The sequence below is a fragment of the Colias croceus genome, chromosome Z, assembly GCF_905220415.1.
Source record: "Colias croceus chromosome Z, ilColCroc2.1".
Classification (NCBI taxonomy): Eukaryota; Metazoa; Arthropoda; class Insecta; order Lepidoptera; family Pieridae; genus Colias; species Colias croceus.
Window position 1 is genome coordinate 15,415,352 of NC_059568.1, and position 27,425 is coordinate 15,442,776.

At 33.4% G+C, this 27,425-nt stretch overlaps 2 protein-coding genes across 4 annotated transcripts in view; one reads left to right on the forward strand and one right to left on the reverse strand.

The window, feature by feature from the left end:
• Positions 1-4,228: 4,228 nt before the first annotated feature.
• LOC123705051 lies at positions 4,229-24,972 on the forward strand. The gene is made up of 13 exons (XM_045653617.1): positions 4,229-4,346; positions 10,795-10,909; positions 18,016-19,016; positions 19,085-19,263; positions 19,386-19,670; positions 19,987-20,048; positions 21,073-21,207; positions 22,002-22,186; positions 22,369-22,672; positions 22,890-23,228; positions 23,321-23,612; positions 23,767-24,108; positions 24,469-24,972. The coding sequence occupies exons 3-12, from the start codon at positions 18,044-18,046 to the stop codon at positions 24,055-24,057; spliced, it is 3,045 nt and encodes a 1,014-aa protein (XP_045509573.1). The 5' UTR covers positions 4,229-4,346; positions 10,795-10,909; positions 18,016-18,043; the 3' UTR covers positions 24,058-24,108; positions 24,469-24,972.
• A 388-nt stretch (positions 24,973-25,360) lies between these two features.
• LOC123705188 overlaps positions 25,361-27,425 on the reverse strand; it is a 59,924-nt gene continuing 57,859 nt past the window's right edge. For 2 of the 3 annotated variants that reach the window (XM_045653862.1, XM_045653865.1), the window contains exons 26-27: positions 26,984-27,106; positions 25,361-26,271 (exon numbers count right to left, since the gene is read on the reverse strand). In XM_045653862.1, coding sequence (XP_045509818.1) covers positions 25,847-26,271; positions 26,984-27,106 — 548 coding nt within the window. In that variant the 3' untranslated portion in view covers positions 25,361-25,846. The remainder of the gene's footprint in view (positions 26,272-26,983; positions 27,107-27,425) is intronic. The other variant, XM_045653864.1, reaches the window with a different exon arrangement.

Below are 27,425 nucleotides of genomic sequence, written 5' to 3' on the forward strand. Positions count from 1 at the left end.
CACCCGGGGCAAATATTTGTGTGATGAACATGTGATGTTTGCTCTGTGTCTGGGTGTTAATTATCTATATAAGTATTTATTTAAAATTATATATGTATGTTTATCAGACATCTGGTTTCCATAAGAAGCGAAAGCTTAGTATGGGATCAGATCGTGCCGTGTCTAAAAAATTGTCCCGAAATATTATTTAATAATAGATTAAAAGTATATCACTATATTTAAAAACGCTGGATAGCCTTAAAGATAAACCGATTGCTAACTTGTAACTTCTAAAATTTTAAAATCATATGAAAAGGTATTTAATTCCTTCTTTCTTAAATTATTTAAAACTGAAAAACACAGAATATTGCCACATATTGATTTATTGTTCAACGTCTGTCGTTTTACAGTCATTATCCGTAAACGCCGGAAGGATTTCCATTCGTACTGCATGTTCCTTTTTTAAGGCTCGTACATTGATAGGTCCCGGGTTTCTCAACCATTGACAAGATGAGGAATTATATTATACTAAAGGTTATAGATTTTTGTCTGAATTCATTGAGACACGCCGGTAATGAAAATAAGAAAAATATCGAAAAATAATGCATTAACTTTAATATAATAATATCTATTGTAATATATCTATTGTAAATTTATATTTATAAATTTATATCTATTGTAATAACATAACATGATAGTTTAACTTTACAATAAAGTTAGGAAGTACGTTTTAATAAAGTACCTACTCTTTTACTTCTTAGTGGCTGGAACGGCGCGGCGGTGACATTTTTTGCAAAAAGAAATATTATTAGGATTGAAGAGACGAGATTGTCTCTTGCATGGCCTCCTCAGCATGGGAACCAAGCTTTCTTCCATCAATAGACTGAAAGCGCCTTATACACGGCTAAAATGGTGCATCATTTCCTTATATTATACTGTCTTTTTGAATTAATGTGTAGGAAGTAATTAATTTGAATACTAATTAATATAATAATATAATGTTAATTGATTAAAACCGGTGAACCATGTTACATATTGTGTATGAAGCTTAAACACCATGCTTTTAGCGAATGAATATTCTATTTAGTTGTAGGATGTTTATCGCTACATTGAAATGTTGCTTATTTTAATAATCGATATTACTTATTGACTCCTTTATTGTCTTCTGCTAACATTAGTAATTATAATTGATTCGTTATTAATTCAACTAGCCTTATCCGAAATGTAAATATAACATTTGTGTATAAATCCCCTATTAGAATTGGTACATTAGATTATTTATTTATATATTTTAAATCCTGTGAGAGTACAAAAGAAAAACGAAAGTTGGTAAAGTTTAAATGTATGGGCAACAACGCATTTATCGGAGATATATAATTTTAATTATAATCTATAAAAATTTATCGAATGAATTGATATTAAAACTGCTCCTTGGTATCATGGTTAGCTTGAGAGGTTCAAAGTTTGATATACGAGGAAGACAAATAAAAATTGCCTGTCTGTGTAATTATAATCACTACATAGTATAAAACAAAGTCGCTTTCTCTGTCCCTATGTCCCTGGGTATGTTTAAACCTTTAAAACTACGAAACGGATTTTTAAATAGATAGATTGATTCAAGGGGAAGGTTTTAGTATAGGTATATTTTATTATGTTTTAGTCAAAGGGGGTGAAGCCGCGGGCGGATAGCTAGTGTATCTATATGTGTCTTTATTATTAAATTTTAATTACGTCATTAGTTTTCTTGCATTCGATACGATAAAATATTAGTTATTAAAGTAGGATTCTTCAGGCCAGTTTCTGAATTGAGGATTGATTTGATATGATCATATTATACAAGAAAATAATATATTAGTCAGCATTTAAGTATAGTTTGAAACGTTCTTAACCTCAAATACTCAATTCAGAAACCGGTGGTAATCTATTGACTTCATGCTTAATCTGTCTAGTCTACAAAGTTCATAATTTGGAAGTGGTCTAATTTCACGACGATCTTCTGTCGGGGTATGTATGGAGTCTTTTTCCATGTGAGCAGCTAGCTCAATTGGCGGCAAAGCATGCTCGATTCCCAGATTAAAAATGTATTGTAATTTGGCGTACTATGCAACCAATATCTTTTCGTCAGCCTCGCCTTTACTAACGTCCCAATATCCTGGTAAGCTCACCAAAAAGCGGACGATGTATAAAATCTGTTGCATTAATGGAGGTTCTTTTTTTGTTCAAAAATAGAAAAGGCACTCTTCTGAAAAACCAGTAATATTATATTCAGGTAGGTATTTGTTACATTCGGAACTATTGCTAGAAATTTTTCGAATCGAATAAAACCCGGCTTTGTTAACATATTATATAGATTGACAATAGGCATGTTTTGTAAGCTTTTCTATTAATCTAAAAATATCCAATAATAAGTTGATGGTATGAAAGACAAATCGATTCTCAAATAACTAACAAACATTATTTAATTTTATTCTCTTTTCTCACTTAAAAATATTATCCTATGAAAAGCCTTGCCCAAAGGGCGTTGTAGTCGCGTTGCTAAAAAAATATGAACGCCTGTTATTCAAATAGGTTTATTTTCGTATAGACGACAGTGAAAATATATAAGACAAAAAAACTTGCCTATATATTCAAACAAAATTAATTTTCTTGTATTTTTTTTGCATTAAAATTTTCAGATTTCAATTAAGTATTTCCCTTTATACATTTTTTTTCAGTCTTACCAAAATAACATTATATATCTAATAATTTCGTGAATAGGACAAACAAAATTAAATTGGCACCATATACATATTTACCTAGTCTTAATGGTGAATATTTATGGTAAATAATAATGAGCTTTCCTAAGTTCGGTATTATAATTTGTCCTTAGCGCTACCGTATCACAAAGAAAAAAATACTCGAACAGAAATTAATTTAATCAGCCAATATAAAAAATACTACCTAAAGAAAATATACTTAACCTAAAAAATATCCTTGTTAGCCAAGGCAGGGAATTTTCTTTTCCATTTCTAGCAAGGGGAAACTAGGTAATTGAAGCCGTTTTGTAACATAAGCTGTTCTATAAGAAAATCGATAAATTGTACAAAAATAAGCAATTCACTTTAATAAAATATGATGCACATGTCAATTTTTACAAACTTTAGAAGTGCCAAGGCTATGTTAGAATATAAGGGCTCATATACTCTGACCGCTGATTTAATTAAGTAGAAATTGATATTACGATTGAGAAAATAATAAGGGATAACATTTATCAAATGTTGTCATAAATGTTTAATTTATTACAATATCTGTATTATCTGCGTTTTATTCCGCTAGTACATAATATGTATATGGGAGGTCAATATATCGGATCGTCTTCCACACAGGTGTGTGCACTGTGCAGGTATTAAGGTTTCTAAAAAACTAAACTTAGGTACGCTTACAGTTTTAGCTGCGGTGCTTGTCAATGTGCGTAGGTAACCGGATATTACTGTTCATCTCCCTCAATTTGAGATTGACTGGATTGAGTTTAAAAAATGTCTCATTTTATTGTCTAACAAGAATTCGGTTCGCGTTCGCTTCGCTATTTGGAGCGCCCCAAAAAAAGGTTCAATGCAAACGGAGCAATACACGTGTGCGATTTGTCTAAGGACCTCTGGCTTGACATGTTTTTCTCTTTGTCATCTTGTAATAAAATTTATAAAATCTTAAACCAATCGTATCTAATTGTTACACAATACCTAAGTAGTGACTCTCCAACCAATTATAGCATAAAAATATTATCGACTATTTTCCGCCCTATCCATCATATAATCATTGTTTGTGTAAAATACTACACAAAATAGACGGACGAATTACAATACATAATTAATAAACAACAAATCAGGTTTGCGTGTCTGGATTCGAAGTCGCGACTCCGTTAAGCCGAGTGCTAGCGCAATCGAACGTGCTGTTAGTCACAAAGTTAGCCTTACAGTTCTTTACCCCAAGTTCTGTGTAAATGTCAAACGTTAATTCTAAATTTTCAATAAATATTCCCAGATAATTATAAATTAATTAATTTTAATAATGACCTTCAGAAATTGACATTGAAAATGAATTCCCGAATTTAATATGAACAATAGGGATTCCATGTATCATTAAAAGTGTTAATTGAGTTGCATCTGGACGTATCGTACCGGAGGCTGCGTGGGCATCATATGAAATTATTTTCAATTTCCTCCCTATATAAGGCGCGCCGTCCCCGTGCTCCTCACAGTATGCGCGAAGGTTTTAAAGCACTAGGTACTTGCTGTGTTACCTGTGTAATGATAACCGGTCTATGGGTCTTGCACATTAGTTGAAACATCCGCGCCGGCTGCACCTAACGCACCGCCTCACCGCGCTCCGTGAGTTATATTCTTTTTTTTATATTTTAAATAAATTTATTATTTAAAAAAATGCGAGGGCAATGCGAGCTTAAATTATAAAATAATTTTTTGAGCGGAATATATATTTTTTCAGTGCATTTGTGAATTTTTGGGACTTATCTCAACAGCCTTTTGCGATAGTTAATTTTTAATAATAGTTTTTGTGTGGGGCTATTTTTTTGTTTTGTGTGAAATTAATAATTCTGATTTATAGATAGCTACTCTTATTAATAAATAGTGTTTTAAATATTTTTATGCTTCATTTCTGCTAGAAACAAAACTTTATAAAAGTGAATTTGATTTAATTATATTTTTTAAAGTGATTAATTAATTATAGATATTGTTTTACGCTTTTAATTTAATTATCCGTTTTCATTTTACAATTTTATATGAACTAGAACAGTTTTATATAAACGATTAGAAAATTATAGAAGCTGTTTTGCAGAGCGCAACAGGTAGATATGACATTGAGCGAGTTTTCGAATTAGATATGTTTAAATTTTATTCTACTTTAGCTTATTCTCGCATTGCCCTTTTAATTATAATAATTATTGTTAAATAAAATGATTTTACATAAAAATTTAATAATAAGTAATAAAAAACAAAAAACAGTAGGTATTTTATCAAAATTATTCTGTTTTTTGTTTCCGTTATACGTTTATTTTTTAAAATAATTAATTATTATTTAAAAACTTGTCCAGAACTTGTCCTTTTTTGAAACTTGTCCAGAAATTTCTTAATCATACATTAATTACCATCCTACATTAACCCTCTTAGATATTACTAGCGGTAGCGGTCCGCCCCGGCTTCGCCCGTGGTACTTGTTTATGTTTTGTTTCCATAAGAACCATCCTCGCACATCCAGGAATATCATAAAAAAAAAGAATTATCGAAATCGGTCCACCCGTTCACGCGTGATGCCGTGACCAAGGGAAATAGTGATTCATTTTTATACAGGATGAGTGGAAATTCGACGTGATCCATCAAAGGGGTTATACTAGAGGTCATTTGCAACAAATTAAGTCCCGTTAACCAGGGGTCAAAAATGGATGGTTATTGAGCTATGACTGATAAAATTTTCTGCCTTTTTACCAAAAACAATTAATTATGAAAAAACTACTACACTGTTAACATTCAATTGATATTTTTTTGAAAGCCGAAGAATGAGCGATCACTTTAAAAATAAAAGCTTGCACAAAACTTGCATCACCTCAAAAAGAAAAGGGTCATAGCTCAATAACCATCCATTTTTGACCCCTGGTTAACTGGACTTAATTTGTTGCAAATGACCTCTAGTATAACCCCTTTGAAGGAGGACGTCGAATTTCCAGTCACCCTGTATATAGAGATAAACATTAAAATTATTTTAATTACACTTTAACACTTTAAATTTGTCTAAAATAAATTAAAATGAGACTTATTCATATCGTATGTACATCGATCTTAGTGCCTTAGTGCTAAGAACTATTTATATGCAGACGATAGCAAACATTTCAAATACCGAAATTAATTAAAAACATGTATGTAGGTATTCTTAGCGACTGCCCATAGAAGTGAAAATTTAGAATTTTTGTATTAAAATTAGAAATTTCATAACATTGGCACGTTGGTAACGCGGACTCATAAGATTGTATCTACTCTACCAAAAAAGCTCAACGCGACTAAAGAATTTTTAACATCAAAAATATCACAATTTTTTCAAAATTTTCTTATAAAGCATCTAACGTGCACTTTTAAAAATTCATAATTTTTTAAGCCATCGAGATGAGAAGAGAGAATTTTATATAAGAAAATTTTACAATACCTATATTACAATAAAATTTCCATTAGTAATTTTGAAGACATTATAAAATGATACATTCAAACTGAATTTAAACGAGTCCTAATGAAAACGTGCAACGTACAAAGGAGAATGTATAAAATATACTGAGGTAGAGTTTAAAAAAAAATCACAGACAATACCAATTACATTAGCTCACAACGAAAAGGTGCGAATCGGAAGCACGTTTATTTTCCGAGACGTTACATTCGGAGCTTTTAAAAACAAAGAAGTTGCGGCTCTATGTCACAGCTAATCACCAGCATGTTGAGTCTATTTTGCATGCACTTCCTAAAATAAAGCCATTCTCTACCAGGAAGTTTCGAAACCTATTGTTGAGCGAAACATTTTGGCATTGATTTTTAAGATCGGATTACAGACTATTAGATTGGGCGGTGGGGAATTTTAGTGTTTTGAATAACGCATCACATCGCACCCCCTAGTCATGGGGGATGCGTCGGTTACACTGTATGCTAATTGGTGATTTACATCCTTAAAGTAATTAGTCTTTGAAATTGATTAGTTGGTGAATAGATGATTAGATTTGAGCACTATACCGGACACCGAGCTTGGTCCTTTGTCAGTCTACGTCAGAAATCAAACCCAGAAACGCATAATACCCACATACAATAATTGTACTACAGACTGTATTATCGGCCTATATATATCATCCCATATTCTTACGTAATAACAATTGTAATTATAATATCTCAAAATAACTCTCGATTAATTATGAATGTTTTACAAACTTAAATAACACTATCAATTAGGTTTATCGATGAATACTTATTTAAAATTATAAAATAATATTTAAAAAAAAATAGCTTGCAAATATATTAAGATTATATTAAATAGTAGTATTTTATATAGTTAATGTCGAAGTTCATCTCAATATAACGTTTAATATTAAATCATTGCTCGAACATTATTGCAATACAAGGGTCAAGTTCAGCCAATATTTGATTGGTACAGTAGTCGGAACCAAATAATCGATACTTAAAATCAAAGGTAATTGATAGATTCACAAAGGTAACGCATGCAAATTTTCACTGAAACATGTCCAGTTAAATCATATTTGCCTGGAAATTCTGTAATAATCACTTCAAAGAATTTCAGTTTTCAGTGGGTGGATTTGAAACGATGGTGGCGATAGCGAAAATAAAGTATCAAATTGATGTTGTAATAAACGTTATACGTAAGGATACTCGTGCGTGAAAATGTAATTATAAAATGCACGTTCCATTTTTTCCTCATTTCCTTAACTTGGAGTTATTAATAGGTAATAGTTAGTTATTAGAGAACACTTTGAAAATGTTTTAATAAAATATGAAAATTATGTAATTTCTAGTTACAAAAGTATCGTTTATGCTTATAAGTTTTCCTATTAACCTCACCACCTTCAAAAAAAGAGTGGTAATCAATTTCTATAGAATTACAGCAAGTGTGGATGGAGCGCGTTGATATCTGTTTAAAAATGAACGAGATTCTAGTTCGTTGTTCCATTTGGTTTGTATTATAAGCTAAAATTATACTTCTTATACTTTTGCCTGTGGACATTGCATTTACATTTGGACTTATTAGACATTTTTTTTGTACTGACATAATTAAAAATAGCTATGGAACTATGGAGTTTCTTGCGTTCTTCTCCATAGATACTGCTTTCCGAATCGGTGGTAAAAGTTAAAAATATGTAAAAATATGACGTTTCAAAAGTGCTTCTCGAAGAAGTCTAATTGAATATGTAGGTAAATAAATCTTTGTTTGAGTTTGTAAATAACTCAATATTTTTTTTTAATATAACTTCTTATTGTTATTTGAACGCTTACAAAGGACTCTACTAAATACTGGATATATTAAAGTAATTTCGAAAATGTATTTTACAATCAATCAACAAAGGATATATAACTTATTTATTATTTGCTGTGTTACATAATTAATGTGGGCAAAATTTTGCAAATGTTACCAATTTGTATGCAAATAATAATGATAACCTGAATTGAAATTAATGGAGCTGTACACAAAAGCATTTGTTATCCCACATTACAGGATTAATATTGTAAATATTTTATTTCACACTAGCTGCGCTCCGCGGTTTCACCCGCCTGGCTCCGCTCCTGTTTGTCTTAGCGTGATGATTTATAGCCGATGAATGGGCTAATCAAACATCGAAAGAATTTTTCAATTCGGTTCCTGAGATTAGCGTGTTCAAACAAAAAAAAAAAAAAAAACTAACTTCAGTTTCATATTATAGATAATTCAGTAAAAAAATACAACTTAAATGTTTTAATATTTACATTGAGATTCCGTAATTATTGTCCAGTATACAAATAGTCTATTTTAAAATGTCCTTTATGAAACAGTGAGAAACTTTTTTCACCGGCTTGCCTCGTGCACGCGAGATTATTTAACGAATCCGGGTGCAAACAGAAAATTAAATCCTCACTGTTGAACCATAATCTTTCGCCTACCGCGCACGACACAAACCTCAGGTTTACCAGGAATAAATATTATTACAACAGCTCTACATATAGTACTTATATCAGCTAATATGCATGAACTTGAAAAAGATTATTTTCTCGGGAAATATGGTATCGAATACAAATCTCCGATGCAGATTAACGTTTCAAGGGCGGCTGGAATCTTTGTCTGGAATTGTTATACTGTAAGAACTAATGGATAGTAAGAAAAACATTGTAGATACTAAGTAACTATGCCTGCGAGCTCTTGAGATGCTTAGAAACTTTAGTCATTTTATTTCTTTAGTTTTTAGTCACGTGATTTTAAAGATGCTTTGTAATCAATTAGCAGAATCTGTAAACACGGTAATTGCCGAGATACAGTTTCATTAAAATCTTATTGCTGTTACGATTAATGCATTTCAGTGTCCTCCACTAATGCATGCTCTTAAAGATTTGTAAACAAATGAGCTCGATTGGATTTTAAACTAAGCATTGGTTTTTATTTTATTATTTCGGTGTATTGAATTGTTGTGTTTTGTAACTTGCACTAATTATAAAATTGGTAATAAATTCATATATAGAAGATTGATCTTAAATGTTTAGGTAATATGGATACCGTAATTCAATCTGAATTTAAAATAAAATTGTTAGAGATTGATACACAGTTCCAAATTTTCAAATTGATTTGATTGTTGATTTTGCTACATAGGTACCTACATCATACCACAAAGAAATCTGCTAAAACATTGGTTTAGTAGCCGTAGTTTAGATCTAAAGATAGTCCCGACAGAAATGCCATGAGTTCAACTGGTGGTCATTATTAGGAACATGCAGTGCTAGATCCGGTCGCGAAAAACCCAAATTATAATCTATTACAAAAGAAAAAGTCTTTTAATTAATTTCCAATATAGAATAAAAAGAATAAAATAATTCTTCAATCCATTCAAATACTTATGCATGTAATACCCATTATATTGTTACTGATCTTTCCAAGAATCACGATCGTCTTCATAATATAGTTTTCTGAAATAAAATGTTTACAGAATTTTTAATGAGTATAATTCGAAACATGCGTACGAAATGCCCATTAACCTTCATATTTGTATCGTTTCAATATCACTCCATTGTACTTTAAGATGTATCGATTTACTCTCGTCTACATAAATATCACTCGTTGTCTAGTTTATTTGTAATACTTTGGCTACTAATGGCTTTAATATTTTGATCAAATTTCGGATGCACCCTCAATATAGCACCGATAGTGACAGGAGGGCATCACTAGACTTAGGGACAGGCTATCAATTAGCGAATCGGACGCCACCGCACTCGCTTAATTAGGCCTTTACCTTTTCATGCCAATCATAATTTTCACTTCAAAGCGGGTGTATTTATCTCATGTTCTGCAGGTAAATACTTGCTATAATTCCCACGGGTCCGGTTATAAAAGTCCCTGTAATTTATGCACGAGTCAGCATTTTTTTTCACGTGTCTCAAATCCTTCGCGTTTCTAGCGAGAAGCTAGCGAGTATTGTGCGAAGGGCTTTCAATACTTGCAAGTGTGCTCCGTATTACTGTTATACTTCAGGGACTTATTGATGCATATTATATTGTAAGAATGATAGATGTTGGACACGTCTTAAGTACTTAGAAATGGAAGCTCCAAGTTCAGATATATTGTTAACTTCGTGTTTATTTCATTGTAATTTGAATATTGGAATTTTGTTAATGGGTACTTATGTATTGTTAACTTTTAAGTTTTATAAAGTGCTTAGAAGTTTGTCTCGTGTTTGTTTACACGAGGAATTCAATTGTTACATCGAATCATATTTCTTAAGAAATTGTTATATTTAAACACAACAATAACTGTTTCGAATAGATAAACTGAAGGCTCTATTATTCATTTTATTGTAGGATAATATAAATATATGTAGGTATATTATTTATAGGAAGTAGTACTTGCATTAAAATTAGTTCATAAATAGTTTGCCAATAATAATTTGTGTGAGGGCAATTCTAAATAATTATCCGTGGTTTCTAAATTTATGTTAGGATTAAAAGTAACCTACTTTAGATTCTGAATAATTACGTCTGTCACTTATCCGAGACGAATAAAGGTTGAGCATTTTCTAAACTTTTGAAACTTTTACAGGCTATTTCCGAAGTTTGCCGTGGACATACATAAGACAAAAGCAGTATTTATGGTTATGGAAATATGGACCACCAGCGAAATTAATTAATATTGATAGCCAGTTTTACATCGTCTGGTAGGTAAGTTCTGTTTAGTTTATCTGTCAGTTAGATGGACAAAATGATGTACGTAACTATACATTACTAAGTTAAAAGTTATAAAATAGTTAAAAAAAATAGGATCTACTAACTTTTCACAATTTAATTCATTATTACAGATGTTTAATAGTGAGTTAAGATCTAAAATACATTTTGTAAATCATCTTTTAATCATGCCTAATCGAAGTCGTCTTAGAATTTTTTATGATTGATTAAGTAAAAGTAAGTTGAACCATGCTCTATATTTTATAAATAGTTCTTATTTGAACTAGGTTACAAATTAGGAAGTGTCAGAGCAACACCAAAACTAGGCTTCGTTATAAAATTGTTTTTATTAGCTGTTGTTATGATGAGGCTAGTGCGTGATCATTCGTTCGTTTTTATTTGTATGTGATTGTGTTTATTTTTTATAGTTTTCGCTTGAGATTTCATGATTATTAGACTTCATAAAAATCTATGTATTCGTCGTGTAGATATAATTTAGCATAATATGTATCTTTTCATATTTCATCTTTTTCATATTTCGTGAGGTTTAAAAATATCATGTAATATACGCTCGAGTAAAAATGGCAATTAATTAATTAGTTAATTGATAGACATCATTGTGAGAACTGAGATATAACTGTTGTTAATTGAAATGAAAATTTTTGGGAATCACTATTTATGTATCCATTGCTATTGTTCGTTTGTGAGAATTATTACGTCACATGAAGGGATATTTATAGAAACAATAAATTCAATTAATTGTTGCTATTATTAGCAAACCAAAATTATTTTTAATAATTATTTATCGAAATACCATTCGAAATTTGGTTCAATCAGTGCTTGTTTATGTTTATTGTATTATATTATGTTGTTGTATTATATCATGTATTATATAATGTTTGTTTGTGGTGAGCTCGTAGAATTTGAAGTGTGCATTTAGTTCGTTGTCCGTCAATTTGACGTGATTTTGTATCATTATCGTAAATTGACTAGCGAGCAGTCCATCTGTATTCTCTTGTATCGACACGTACCTAGAGATTAGGTAACCTTTTAGGGGCCACATTCTTTGATAAGCCTTGGGCTTGGAATATTTATATTTTTCGAAAGCTCTCCTGATAATTGCGTTTATCTACTCCAACTCCTCCGGTTCTGTCTACGTTACTACATAGTATAAAACATAGCCGCTTTCTCTGTCCCTATGTCCCTTTGTATGCTTAAATCTTTAAAACTACGCAACGGATTTGACGCGTTTTTTTTAATAGATAGAGTGATTCAAGAGGAAGGTTTTAGTATATAATTTATTAGGTTTTATACAAAGCGGGCGAAGCGGCGGGTGGTAAGCTAGTTAAGAATAATATACTAAACAAATTATGAATTTAATAAAGCAATTCTGCGATTAATATCTTAAAAAATGCACAATCGTTAAATCGATTACGCCATGAAAGTACATAAAATGGCATATTATATCGGCAGAGTGGACAATTTACATGAAATATTTATAAAACTGATACCTTGACCTTCGTCGTTAATCAATCATCGTGAAGTATGGACTCATTGGCTATTGTGTGTTACATTAGTGCTCCAGCATAGAATAGAAGGAAAATATGGAAAGTTTGTCATAGTAAGTAGATACTCGCATTAAATGTTAGGCTTTATGTGGCGTGGGTTACATCCTACTTACCTAGGATTTAATAATTGGCAACCCATGGATTTACTTGGTTTAAGAAATGATTTTCGATTATAAGTATTAATAGATATGCGTTTTAAAGAGCGTTCATAATTTACTGGATAATTTACTTAAAATAACACTTAGTTACATGTATGTACCTACTAAGTAAATGATTTTTTATTAATTCTTGATTCAATTGACATTTTGAATATTATGTAAGATCGATCGATCTTTAATCTTACCTTTATAAATCTGAACATTATTTGAAACTTTTTAGCTATTTTTACTTCTAATTCATTAACAATTCTCTTCAATATGAAGTAATAATGTCACTACGTATTTACAATTCCATTTATTTCTTACTTTTATTTATCATCAAATAGATTCACATTTTATGTACGAACGGACATTTTTCTACTAAAATACACTTATAAATCAATGTTCTAAGCCACAAGGCAGTCGCTATGATACAACAAGAACAATCAGTGCCACCTTCCTTATAAGAGCAACTATTAGTCGCTCACGAGCTGCCTCCATGGATAAAAGAGTTATGTAAAAATATATTTTGTTTAGTTGTTCAATGTATCTCTCTCTATATATATATACGAAGACTCTTGAACATTGTATGTCAAACGTGCTTGTACTTTTAGCCTTATAGTTTATTAATTAGCCATGGCTGGTTATTGCGATCATAATATGAATTTGCCAGTCAGTTCATTAACGTAATACGGCCCCTGCTCGGTTTATCGTTAGTAGGCAGCTATCTTGATTTTTTTGACTGGTTGTTGAAGTCGGGAAGCCTTGTCTCAAACATAAGGCGTTAACCACTGTGCCATAGAGGTGATCATGTTATTAAAGAAAATATTTTTTATGTATATAATCTGCTTGTTGTGAGTTCAATATTAATCCGATGCTATTTCGTGGAATTTGAAGAAAGAAACGAGAGGAATTGAAACGTTATTACACTATTATAACGTAAAATTCATTTTGCATACGAATTGATAGATTTCAATTCTTGTCTCCTTGATCTACAGTGGGTACCTAATAGTTTAGAGAGGTTACGTTTGTGAGTTTATAGGACCGAGTTTGTTGTTACGTCTGGATCTACTGAACCGATTTTGAAAATTCCTTGGTCATTCGAAAGGCTTCATCTTTACTGAGTTAGATAGAATATTTTAGATCTTGGGGGAATGGGCCAGGGGCTAGTCTATAATATAAAAATGAATCCCAAAATGTGTTGGTAAGCGCATAACATGAGAACGGCTGAACCGATTTCGTTAATTCTTTTTTTATTATATTCCTTGAAGTACAAGGATGGTTCTTATGTAGAAAGAAAACGTAAATATGTACCACGGGCGAAGCCGGGGCGGACTGCTAGTAGTATATAAAAACATTTCAGTTACATGAGAAAAACGTCTTATATTATTAATCTATTGGGATTTACGTATCATTATGATCTCAATTGATTATAGATGATGTTTTTGTTTATTTATCAATTCATATATGGCCACTAGGTCAATTAATTTCTACTTACGCGGTTTATTTCATTCAAATTTCATATACTTACATAACCCACCTCATAATTCCTAGAGATAAATTTATATATTTTATATCGACTTTGTTTGAGATTTATTAAAATAACTTATCGATGAAATGTAATCGATAGAGTTGTAATAAAGAACCGCAAGTATTCAATGCGAACTTGAAACCTATCCGTTTGACAAAAGAATATTAATCTATACATATCTATACATATTATAATAAATCTGTAGAAGGCTCAATTCTGTACATTGACAATATTGAAAAAAATAATACCACTGTACTGTGTTACTGGATTGACACCAAAGCCAAATATGTGATTAAATAAATTTTTGTCTGTCTGTCTGTCTGTCTGTCTTTCTTTCTGTCTGTCTGTCTGTATGTGAAGGCATCACGTAAAAACTAATGGTTCGATTTCAATGAAACTTGGTATAATTATACCTTATTATCCTGGGCATAAAAATAAATAGGATACTTTTTATCCCGAAAAAATACGTAGAAAAAAAAAAATCTTAATTTTTCCGCGCGGATGGAGTCGGGGGCGGAAGCTAGAACCTACTATAATATTATGTATTATATTGAATTAAATAATAATGAATATTTGGCTATAAGGTTGCGGTGAATCGGTAATGTTCCCTTGACACATTTATTGATATTAAGTATTTATAGTTTACTAGCTTTCCACCCGCGGCTTCGCCTGCTTTGACTAAAACCTAACAAATTATATACTAAAACCTTCATCCAGAATCACTCTATCTATAAAAAAACCGCATCAAAATCCGTTGCGTGGTTTTAAATATTTAAGCATACAAAGGGACATAGGGACAGAGAAAGCGACTTTGTTTTATACTATGTATGTAGTGATTTTCTCGTGTATGATTTAATTTAATGCGTTTTTAAAAGGTTCTTGATGCGATTTACTCATTATTTGTCTTTCTTGAGTAGGTACTACTGGGGTCCACAACGACAACTTACTGTTAAGTACTTAAATGAAACTTTGCGTTTAATTCAAATTTTATAACATTTTGTGTTTTTAAACATCTTGAATTTTAAGTTATTTCGTATAAAAATTTTACTGTAACTATCCGCCTACTGCCTAATTATTAGGCGGCCTTTTTCCGTTTTATCTTAACTTATTAAAAAATATAATGTCATGTGTGATGTTACATACAACTAAGTACATACTTCAATTTATAGTATCCTAATTTCGATCTACACAAGACACTAACAAGGAACACCTCATCAGTTAAACTTTCCCTATAGTAGGTAATACAAATTACAATTGCCTTAGACCTTTTCGTTACTCGTAATTACCTGTGGTGTAACATCCGCTACGACCTTTAAAACACGAAAAACCCATTTCAGAACGTATTGCATAGTAATATGATGATGGATTTTTCGAAAATTCTTAACTAATGAACGACTAATTTTAATTCTCGTCTCGTCCAATACGCATGCGTGAATACTAAAACGTATAAATCCTAGTAGGGTTTGATTCGCATTCCTAAACATATGGAATACTTATTTATCGAACAGCGGAGCCTTTGTACTAATAAAATTATATATTTAATTCCTAAATAAGTATGCAAATTTATTGAGATAGCTAACTTATATTAATATATTTTACACAAAATCTATCTATTTTTGCTTATCTTCCTTGATAGTTAATTTAATTTTAAATAATAACTTGTTTAAAAAGGTACGAAAAAAAAATGTAAAGTGTGTAGCTAAATATGCCCATTGCCCAGTGTACCTATGTTTTATTATCGAAGTTACATTTAAAAAGGATAGGCTCTACTTAGTAACATCCAGCCAGCTTTTCAAAAGCTTTGCCTAATTTGGGATAGGTGGCGTTATTTAAAATGTGGGATATAGTAAAAAGGAGGACTAAAAGATTCAACTTATTTATTGACAATTTAGTGAAAATTGTAAAAAACATTTAGACAATCTTTGTGGTAAAGTTACTAAAAAAAAGCATAAATATAACAATGAGTACTTTTATTTTAAGGTACAGGGATAGGCTGAAAGTTTATTTACAGCATCTTACTCCTACAGTATTTATTCCTTATGGAACGTCATTGTTCTACTCTATTTTATATTATACTAGCGGTCCGCCCCGGCTTCGCCCGTGGTACCTACATGTTTAAACTATCCTATCTCTCAAGTTGGATCGAACTGCACATGGTGTACGAATTTTATTATAATCGGTTAAGTGGTTTAGGAGTCCATTGAGGACAAACATTGTGACACGAGATTTATATATATTAGATATATACATATATTAGATAACTATAGTAGGTATAGTATTACGTTTACACGTTTATCCACCTGTTGCACACGATCTTCTATAGAGAAAACAATCCTTACATTATAATTTGATGTTAACAGTTTGTGTTATACGAAACTTTTGATAACGTCGGGTCACTAGGTATTTTATGTTTCACAAGCTTGGCTATTCTCTGTAGTTTGTAGTATTTTTTTATATTTATTATTAAAATCGACTGGACTTAGTTTGATGGATATTGAACCAGAAAGTTGATAGGTATTATAAAATGGTATTTGAACTGCTTTCATTTTTGAAAAAAAAAAAATAAGAGTGAATCATAAACAATATTTGAATTCCAATAAATAAAGTCTCTTCAAATTATAATGAATATTTATAATCCAATCCAGATCTATGTGACTGTGACTAAACCACAAATTTTGTCGTCACATAGGACTCTATAAAATAGCCTGAGACAACACATTTACAGAAGTTTTATTCCATTCCACATTAGGAGAAAAGTAAATAAAAATAGTGTTGCATACATACATAGCTAATAGTATATGCTAAGCTCGCCTGCCCTACTTGTAATGTCAATGCCTGAGTTCCTTTTGCGGACATTGCGTGATAAACAGACTTGATATTTATCAAAAACAAGCACTTAAAAATCTGAAGAAAAGGTTTTGTACAGTACATGCGAAATTACATGGAGAAATTGCAATATTTAGCAATGTAACTGTCATTATGTTAAAAAATATAAGAATTTCTTTTCTGTTTATTATAATATTTTCCAATATTGTCGATTTAATAAAAATTATTGGTTAAGCATTTTCTATCTATTTGATTTTAAATGAAACGTTTACTGATAATAAATTGTCTTCGATAGTAGGTATGTGTAATTTATTTAAATACAAACCGTAGGTAATAATTTTAATCTGTAAGGTGTTTTATAAACCATTAAAAATATATTACCTACATTCGTATCTAATTGATGAACGGTCAAAGGTTTAAGCCGCCTACAATCAGTCCAACCATAGTGAGAATAATTAATAAATCAACTTAGAACCAGCTGTTCTCGAGAAATCATTGCTATCGCGATATAATTGTATTATTATAAACATTACCTTCGCTTACCCAGATCGCTGTCGTATAACTGGATATCGAAAACAATTCAATATAAATCTAGATAACAAAATCTACTTTGAGAAGATAGGGTGTGGAGGTCGTTAGCTCTCCGTGTTTTTGGACTTGCTCGGTCTGTGTACGTCACCTTGCATGACCTTATTTAAGGCGTGAGTCACAGCAATTATGAGCGACATACATACTGGCTTGCGTTCATTGCAGCTGAGGTTTATCGGAACTAAAATAAATCATGTTTGAAATGGATTTTAAGGTGTTAAGATTTCAAATTCAAGGTAACCGATGCAAGGTTGTTCACATCGTTCACCTAGTGTCTCTTTGAACGGCTGATCCTTGTAACGCTTTTCAATAATTCCGAATCGAATGTATGAGATGAATATAAAAATATCATTTTTTATAATTCTATATACTTAGTTAATATGATATTACATTAATAGTCTTATAGACCAATACCGATTTGATTAAGAAGTTCAAAACCTTCGTTTCAGAACCGGAGCAAAGTGATACTAAAACAAAATGTTTCGGAACGAACCTGAAGTACAAATGATTGATATAGAGGAATGTTTAAAGGATGTTATTGCGGATGAGGACACAAACGTAGTGTTTGAATGTAAGATCGCTGGAGAATGTCAGATACCAGAGGACGAAATTAGTGCGACTTGGATTAAAGATGGTGAAATTTTGCACTCATCCCGTCGGATGAGAATAAGCATAGGAGGAAAATGGCACCGTCTCGAAATAAGGGGTATCACTGCGAACGACCAGGGCGTCTACATAATATTATTGCAACATTTTGGTGTCCAATCTCTATCAAAGGGCTACCTTTACGTAAAGCTCACAAAATCTCTGGCGAATGTTCCGCTGTACTTAACAGCGGCCCCTCGACACAACTTTGGTGCCGTTAGACATCTAGTACACACAAAAGTTCCAGTGGGTGGGATTATAGAATTGGAAGCCAGGTTTAAACATCAAAAGACAGAAGATTTCTTATGGTTCAAGAGTAACCGTCCTATCGTAGAAGATGAACGCACGATCATTTTAAGTGATGACAGAACGACCACTCTCTCTATTCTTAACGCACAAGTAACAGATTCAGGAATATATCTGGTGATGTATAGAACTCGGTTCGGTTACGAGTCCTCTTTTACAGACGTGATAGTTCTCGATTTAGAACCAGCTATAATACAAAGGAGTGAACTAATCCCCAGCATTGATGAACCGTTTCCACGCATAATGGAGGCTTATTGCGGCGCAGAAGTGCGAATGGTCGCAAAAGTCCATTATGACTCTAACACAGAATTCTCGTGGGGCCGCGGCCCAGAACCCCTTCTAATAAGAGCAAACATGGAGGTCCAATATTTTAATAATAGATATGTTGCATTGAAAATGTTTTGCGTTGCTATGGCTGATGGCGGTGAATACACGCTGTATGCGCGCAACAGAATCACTGGGTACACAGAATCCACTACTTGCACATTGCTCATAAATAGTAAGTATTCATTTCCGTTGATGAAATATTGAGAAAATGTTGCAAATGCTAATAATTCGCGTTTACAGAGCTACCCACCAAGAAGCTAACACCAACGAAGATACTCAAACCTTTGGATGCAGCCGTAGCTTGCGTCGGATCGTCTTTGACGTTCAAGGTTGTGTTTGAGGCAGAGGACGCTTGCTTCTGTAGTGCCGTCTGGGAAGTTGGTAAATTCAGAGTGGAGCGCACCAATCAACACTTTGACGTAAGAATACGCTAATATGAATGAATATATTTTATCGTCGGTCATACTCATTGGATGGAATATTATAACTATTAGGAGTATTTATGTGCATAATATTATGTTAAGCTAGACTTACTTTTCAGGTATACTGTAACGGCACGGAATTTTATTTATTCATCAAGAAGTTGGACCCAGACATGGCTGGTCCCATTGTGTGCGAGATCCGCAAATCGATTCCTGGCAGGAAGCCGGTCACGCTGTGCGTTTCAGCTGCAAATCTGACAATTGTACCACCCTCGGTATTGGAGGGGCTACAGAGGGACGGGTCCGATGTCGAGCCAGCTACAAACGGATTCTATAACGTTTCCAAGAAGGTTTCTATACCAATTAATGGGATGGCTATTGCGGGCGTACCTCCTGGAGATATGGTAAGCTTTTCTATGTACTTTCAGTTTCTTTATTACCTTCTTCTTGTTTATAGGTAACTACTTACTTATGTAAAATGAGGGACAGTAAATCTTTAAATCAATTAAAATAATTATAATTTATGTTGTGTAATTAATAAGTATTTTGCAACTTATTAACGCCATTGAATGCTAAAAGCGAATGAGTACATGAATGCGATTGTCGTGTTGTGTAGACTGATGATTATGAATAAAGCTTTGCGAAATTTAAATTATTACCATGCGTACCATAAATTCAAGTTGTACCATATATTGTTACTATTATTTTATCCTTACGCAGGAATCGCCAGTTGCAACTGATATGGGAGAAAAAGATTTTTGTTTGAAAATTCAATACTGCAAGTAAGTATGTTGCATAATGTATAGGAAATGCACATCAATCACCAAATTGGCAAATCTATAGGTAACTAACTACATATTATATTCACAACACTTGCTAAGCCCCCCGGCGTCGCTTGAGGTTAGACAGAAGATCGTCATTTCCGTCTATCGTAATTTCCTGTTTCCCCGAACTGTCAATCATACCAAATTACACCGAAACAGTTCAGCCGTTTCAAACTGACAGACAGACAACAGTTCCTAGGATATCAGATTTTGATCCTATTCAGGATATGATTCGGATTCTTCGTACAAAATGGATTACCTACCTCGTATTGACTTTATTTATTTTATGACTTAGTTTTCACAAACCCTTACGGGCTAAAACGCTGAAAGTATGTTTGTAAAATAATAAATTTATTCCACAACTAGGTTTCCACCCGCGGCTTCGCACGCGCAGTCAAAGAAAAATAATACATTATATATATTATTTGTTATAATAGTATAGTTCCCGTTCCCGTGGGATTTCCGGGATTGCGTCATTTTCCCAGGATAAAAGCCTATGTCCTTTCTCGGGTATCAAAATATCTCCATACCAAATTTCATGAAAATTGGTTCAGTAGTTTAGGCGTGATTGAGTAACAGACAGAGAGACAGAGTTACTTTCGCATTTATAATATTAGTATGGATTGATAATTTTACATATAAATTAATGATAACGAAGCCGAATACATCTTATAGATCATACTTATACCTTCATGATCCTATGTATTTATATAAGTATCTACACAAATTTGACAATTTTGATGAATAAAGAAAGTATTTTCAAAGTTATCCAACAGTATTCTATCTATTATTATTTATTTATCAATAATATAGATAATTGTAGCGCATTTAGTTGAGAACAGCGTAATAACCTTACAGCTAGTGATGCAATCTTTAAAATAATCTAAAACATGATACGTCAATAAAAGGATACTAATATAACACTTTATTCGAATATAAACGTTAAACACTTTTAGAAATAAAATTAAATATATATGCATAGATGCGATCGAGATATCTACTTCCTGCTAGCGGAGGCAGAGGGCATGCCAGAGGGCGCCATGTTGACTGTGGAAGAGGAGCCTCAAGCCGGTCCATCGAGTAGCAATGCCAACAACAGAATTATCCTATTCAAATGGTAATAATATAATAATATATTTTGAGCAACTAATTAACAAATAAACTTGATAGGTTTTCTTATATTTTTTGTATAAATTCAAAACAAGAAAGTATTATAGATGTGAAAATAGTATTCTTTACAAATTCTTTAAGAAAACGTTTGATAAGTACGTATTCATAAAAATATACTCGTTAACATAATATTAACTAGCAAAATATTATATTTTCAGTGAATTTCTGTAGCTATGAAAGAAAAATATTTATTATTAATTTCACCTTCAGTAAATTCGAACTCAACACGTCTATTAACTAGCAAAATATTATATTGTCAGTAAATTTCTATAGCTATGGAAGAAAAATATCTATTATTATTTTCACTTTCAATGAGTATAAGTAATATGAACTTGAAATTTTTACATCGTTAGTGAGAGATAATTGTAGCGCATTTAGTTGAGAACAGCGTAATCCCGTCTAATAGGTTCTTATATATTCCAACTCAATACTTAATTGCCATTTTTGAATATTAATTGGCACGAAAATATTATTCAATGGAATAACAACTGTTGCTTTCGGATCTTATCGGCTATTATCGTTTCGTATCGTTTTTTCGTGAGATACCTACGTTCAAACATTGGTTCAAACCAAGGTTCAAACAAATGCGTTCAACTGACAAACTTTTCGACTACGAATCTACGGGCAGCATAAGTTACGTCATAACTAAATGAATACAATATCTGCGCATCTCCTAAAATTATTCAATTCTTACTGTGAAATATATTGAGAGAATTAACTAATTGCCAAACAATATTACAGGCCACCTGTTGGGGATAAATGGTACTCCGTAAATATCGAACAAACAGAAGAAGAATTCACCGGCGCAGGAGTGTCTAGCACACCATCATTCCGCATAAAGAATCCTCCCTTGGAGAAGACCCTGAAGATACGCGTGCTTGGCGTGGCTCCCAATTCTGATCACAAAGAGTCCACTGTGGAAATATGTAAGTACATATGCATTATGCAACAAAAAATACTTAAAAACACTAGACATAATATAGCTTACAAAGAACAATCGAATCCAAATCACTTTAAAAGTATCAAAAATAGGAAGTTTTGGTAAGATATTAACAACTACGAGCCAATGAAAAAAATTAAATATAGAGTGTTTATACATAATTTACAGCTGAAATAAAAGTTGAAGAGATGACGTACCCAAGGCACGTGCGCATCCAGAAGATGGAGCTGTTTTCGCAGCAGTATCGCGAGACGGGCGATACTATTGGGCGCGGAGCTTTCGGCCAAGTGGTGCTCATCAGAAACCAAGGCAGGCAGTACTACGCTGCAAAGACTATGAGGACGATTTTGCAGAAGAGGAGGGATTCGGCTCGCAGGGAGTTTGAGCTGCTGAAGTCATTGCAACATCCCAAGCTCGTGAAGTTGTATATGGCTTACTCCACGAAGGACAACTTTGTTCTAGTGATGGATTAGTGAGTATTCAATAATTCATATTTTTATGGTTATCTAAAGCAATCCACAATATTAGAACAATGAAGGATACTTTAAAGCTTGGCAAGATTATCTATTTAAATTAAGTACCTAATAATTTGAAACAAATCATTAAATGAATCCAATTACGGAGTTATTTTATTTGATTCTGAATCTATTGTCACTCCGGTTATTAATTTATTTATCATAATTTTTCAGTCTGTGGGGCGGAGAACTCTTCGATAGATTGGTTGACGAGGAGTATATTATAGAGCTAGACGTTATTATATATGTGCGTCAAATATGCGAGGGTCTGCACTACATACATCGTCAGAAAATTGCTCACCTGGATATGAAGCCAGAGAATATCATATGCCTCAATCCAAACAGTCGCCTGATTAAAATAGCGGATTTCGGTCTCGCTCGCGCGATACACGACAGGCAAATTGTGAGAGCCATTTATGGAACCAAAGATTATGTGGCTCCTGAGATATTGAATTATGAGCCGTTGAGTCTCGCTTGCGACATGTGGAGTTTCGGCGTGATTATTTACCTCCTGTATGTATATAAACGTTCTGAAGATAACATAACCAAACATTTTTCTTACATGTATGAACTCTTGATTGACCACATTATATTATAATTTTCAGATTGTCAGGAGTGATGCCATTCCAAGGGAAAAATTGGCTCGACTACACAGCCAACATAAACAAGGCATACTACAACTTTGACGATCCAGCATTCAGGGATATATCTGAGCTAGCCAAAGATTTCGTGAATCGGCTCATTGTGCTGAACCCCGCCAAGAGAATGTCCTCCGCTGAGGCCATCAACCACGAGTGGCTGCAGGAAGAGCCTCCGCTGGGGATCGCCTACAGCCCCATGCGGCGCGCTCGCGAAAATCTGAGAGAATATCTCAGGACCTATAGGGAGAGATGGCAGGTATGGAATTCTTGAAAGAATCAGTATATACATTTATTGGAAAATAAAAAACACACACAACTTGCTTAACTTGCTTAAATAATTCATTAATCTAAGCTACTTACGTTTGTTTGATTGAACTACGCAGTACAATAAACTCTAATTCTTGTTTTAGCGAGCTGGCAATTTGATGATTGCTGCTCATCGTCTGCGCAGAATTGTGATAGAAGCTGCTCGCAATCATGATGAAGATCAGCATGATGTAAGACAGCAGGCTGAACAACAGCAGGCTGTACAGCAGCAGGCTGTACAGCAGCAAGCTGAACACCAGCAGGTTGAACAACAGCAGGCTGTACAGCAGCAAGCTGAACACCAGCAGGCTGAACAACAGCAAGCTGAACAACAGCCGGCTGAACAACAGCAGGATGAAGAAAAGCAGGAAGAAGCTCCTGAACTCGTGACTTAAGCTGGATAGCGTACTACTGAGTGGTAGTTTTATGTTTTTATTTCAAATACGGTAAGTTCAGTGATTCGAAAAAAAAATATCTTAAATAAACACTTAGAGCTAGCACGCATGATCAACTTTTGTCTCCGCAACTATTTTTGATGGGAGAGATAAAAGAACTTAGTTGATGGGAGAGACAAAATAGTTGTGGAGACAAAAGTTGCTCTTGCGCGCTAGCTCACTCAGTTTCACTTTTAATTTTTTTTAACAAATATATAATGTAACTGCTACAAGTATTATATAGTAACTGCTTCCAATCTCCATCAAATTACCATCTATTTTTCAATGTGTGCTAAATAATACAATCTACTTCTGAAATTATATACTAGTTGATATTTTCATGCTTAATCTGTAATCTTTTGTTTGTTACAGTTCCGATCAAGAGAAGAACGTTCACAATTAATCATAATATGTAGTGAAAAGTAGAATTTGTGTCTATTTATTCCAATTTGCGCATATTAAAGGATTAAGTTACTCATAATGTCATATAAGATCTTGGTGATGTTTTGACTATTATACTACGTCATGATGCAATGTGAAAAATGTGCCATGAATAATTTAAGTAAAGGTAAAATTAAAATCAGCGAGAGAGAAATCATAAGAGCATAAACTCTGAGCTCACAAATATTAGATCATCGAAAGGGCAATGTCGTAGTATATTGGTAGCTATAAAGAAATAGCGTTTTGCATTATATCCATTTTGAAATTTTACGAACATTAATCATAATATGTTATCCAAAGTTGTAGGTTTAAATTTTAGGCTATATTCCAGTTTTTCAATTAGTCAATCATGTTACTCGTAAATTTAGTATTTAATTATTTATTATTAAAATTAAGGTCTTGAAATCATGTACTCAAACAATTATATGTAAACTTTGATCTAGTTGGAGTAATGTCTTTCATTTCATGATAATAATATAATTATATGTCACTAGCTTTCCACCCGCAGCTTCGCCCGCGCAGTCAAAGAAAAACCCGCATAGTTCCCGTTCCCGTGGGATTTCTGGGATAAAACCTATCCTATTTCCCGGGTAAAAAGTAGCCTATGTCCTTTCTCGGGTATCAAAATATCTCTATACTAAATATCATGCAAATTGGTTCAGTAGTTAAGGCGTGATTGAGTAACAGACAGACAGACAGACAGAGTTACTTTCGCATTTATAATATTAGTATGGATAATAAACATTGTATTGAATAAAAATCCGAGATTTTTAAAGTTCTCCTGGGATAAACGTATATAAAGATTGATATAATAAAACGACAATAACTTGCAATACAATATATTTCACAAACCCCGGGGAGAGCTCCTCAACTATCTCTAACAAAACTATTAAACAACTCAGTTATATATATTTTATAACGGTGTATAAAACAATTACCTATCTTTGGAATCATCGACAACGTCAGTGCATGATAAATCATAAATATTTATAAAGTATTAAACATGAACAATTTAACAAACTAAGCAACGGGACATAACACGATATATTATGGACGTTCAGAAAACGAGTCGAATAAATATTTATACATTGTCTATAAATAAAACACAAATGCGAAAACAAATTTCTCACGCGCGCGGCACCTTCGGCCTGAAATAAATATGTCATGATGTAATAATTGTAGTGATTGTATCGTCAAGAGAGTCGCATCGCTAGAATTCGCCATAACAAGAAACGGGTACCCGCATTCGCATCGCAGCAAGTCAAAGCACTTACATGAAGTCCGCGGCCGACATTCATCCAATCGTCGATCAGTCTTGTCTCGAGTAGGACGGTGTTCGTCTCGTGTAGCTCATCATCCGGCGCGGGGAGGCGCTGCACGAGCGCGTTCCGCCGTAGAACTTCCTCTTGTGCGATATAACTTCCAGCCTCGCTGACGCTTCTGCCCTTCCATAGTCATTTTCGAGCGTTATCCTGTAGAGGCCGACGTCTTCGATCGTAACTTCATCGATCTGGAGTATCCTGAGCATTTCGTCCTTTTCCTTGATACTGATGCGAGAAGTCGGTGTTATGATAATGCCGTCCTTGTCCCAAGTGGCCCAAGGTGGTGGGAGACCTCCGACGGCGCATTGGAACACGACAGTTTCACCTTCTTCGACCACTTTGTTGAATGGGTAAGTGTAGAATTTGGGCGCTATCTCACGAGTGGGACTGCGGAGCCGGCGTACTTCTGGACCTGGACATAAAAGATAGACGGTTAAAACTGGACAAGAAAATATAGTAGAATTGAAATTGCACTGTGAATAGAAATAATTGACAAAATTATTTCAAATAAACTATATATTTCTACAATAATAAGAATGTACCTAATAAAACATTTATAAATTATTTTACCCGTACAATGGTACATTATCCCTTTATTTCCTAATTTGGGTTTTGTATCTTCTCCTGATTCCGAGCTTATCGGGATGTATAAATGTGTATATATAGCCTTGTGCCTGTATATCAAGTATGTAATGTCCAAAATTATAACTAAAATATATCATAATTAGTTGAAATTTTGGACAGGTTGCTTGGGTGTGTGAGACAAGTGTTTTGTGTTTGTATTATCTGTATATTGTATTATGTATCAAGTATGTCTCATGTATGTGTTTTGTGTACACTCACCAGGCGTGCGTGTATCAACCATGTGTAACTTTATGAGCCTCGACTGTGTATGTGTTTTGTGTACACTCACCAGGCGTGCGTGTATCAACCATGTGTAACTTTATGAGCCTCGACTGTGTATGTGTTTTGTGTACACTCACCAGGCGTGCGTGTATCAACCATGTGTAAGTTTGTGAGCCTCGACTGTGTATGTGAGTGTGTGCACTCACTAGGAGTGCGTGTATCAACCAAGTGTAACGATGTAGGTATGTATGTGTGTGCATATGTCTATGTGCACTCACCAGGCGTGCGCGACATGGACCTAGCGGGCGTGGTGCGCGGCGTGGAGCGCGGGGTGGATGCGGCGGAGGAGAGCGCGGGGGGGCGCTGGAGCCGCTGGCTGAGCGTGTTCGGCTCGCCCGGCGCTAGAAGGAGTAAATTAATAATTTAAATAATATGTGAAACTAGCTGTGCCTCGCTTTACACGCACTACTCTGTTCGTCCTCCTGTTAGTCTTAGCGTGATGATATACAGGGTGTAATCGTTAAGTGAACACAGGCGATTATTCCGTAACTAAATTATCATTTTTAAAAATTTATTATGGCCATTTTACTCGTTGAGATAAGTACTTTCGATATGAGTTTAAAGTTTTTTGATATTTGCAAAAGTTACGGAATAATCGCTTGTGCACACTTAACGATTACACCCTGTATAGCCTCTTCCTCGACAAATGACACCGAAAGA

Coding starts and splice junctions, on each gene's coding strand:
- LOC123705051 (XM_045653617.1), top strand. CDS start 18,044: ATGTTTCGGAACGAACCTGAAGTACAAATGATTGATATAGAGGAATGT. Junction 21,208..22,001: donor AGAATTATCCTATTCAAATG/GTAATAATATAA, acceptor ACAATATTACAG/GCCACCTGTTGGGGATAAAT. Junction 23,613..23,766: donor CCTATAGGGAGAGATGGCAG/GTATGGAATTCT, acceptor TTCTTGTTTTAG/CGAGCTGGCAATTTGATGAT.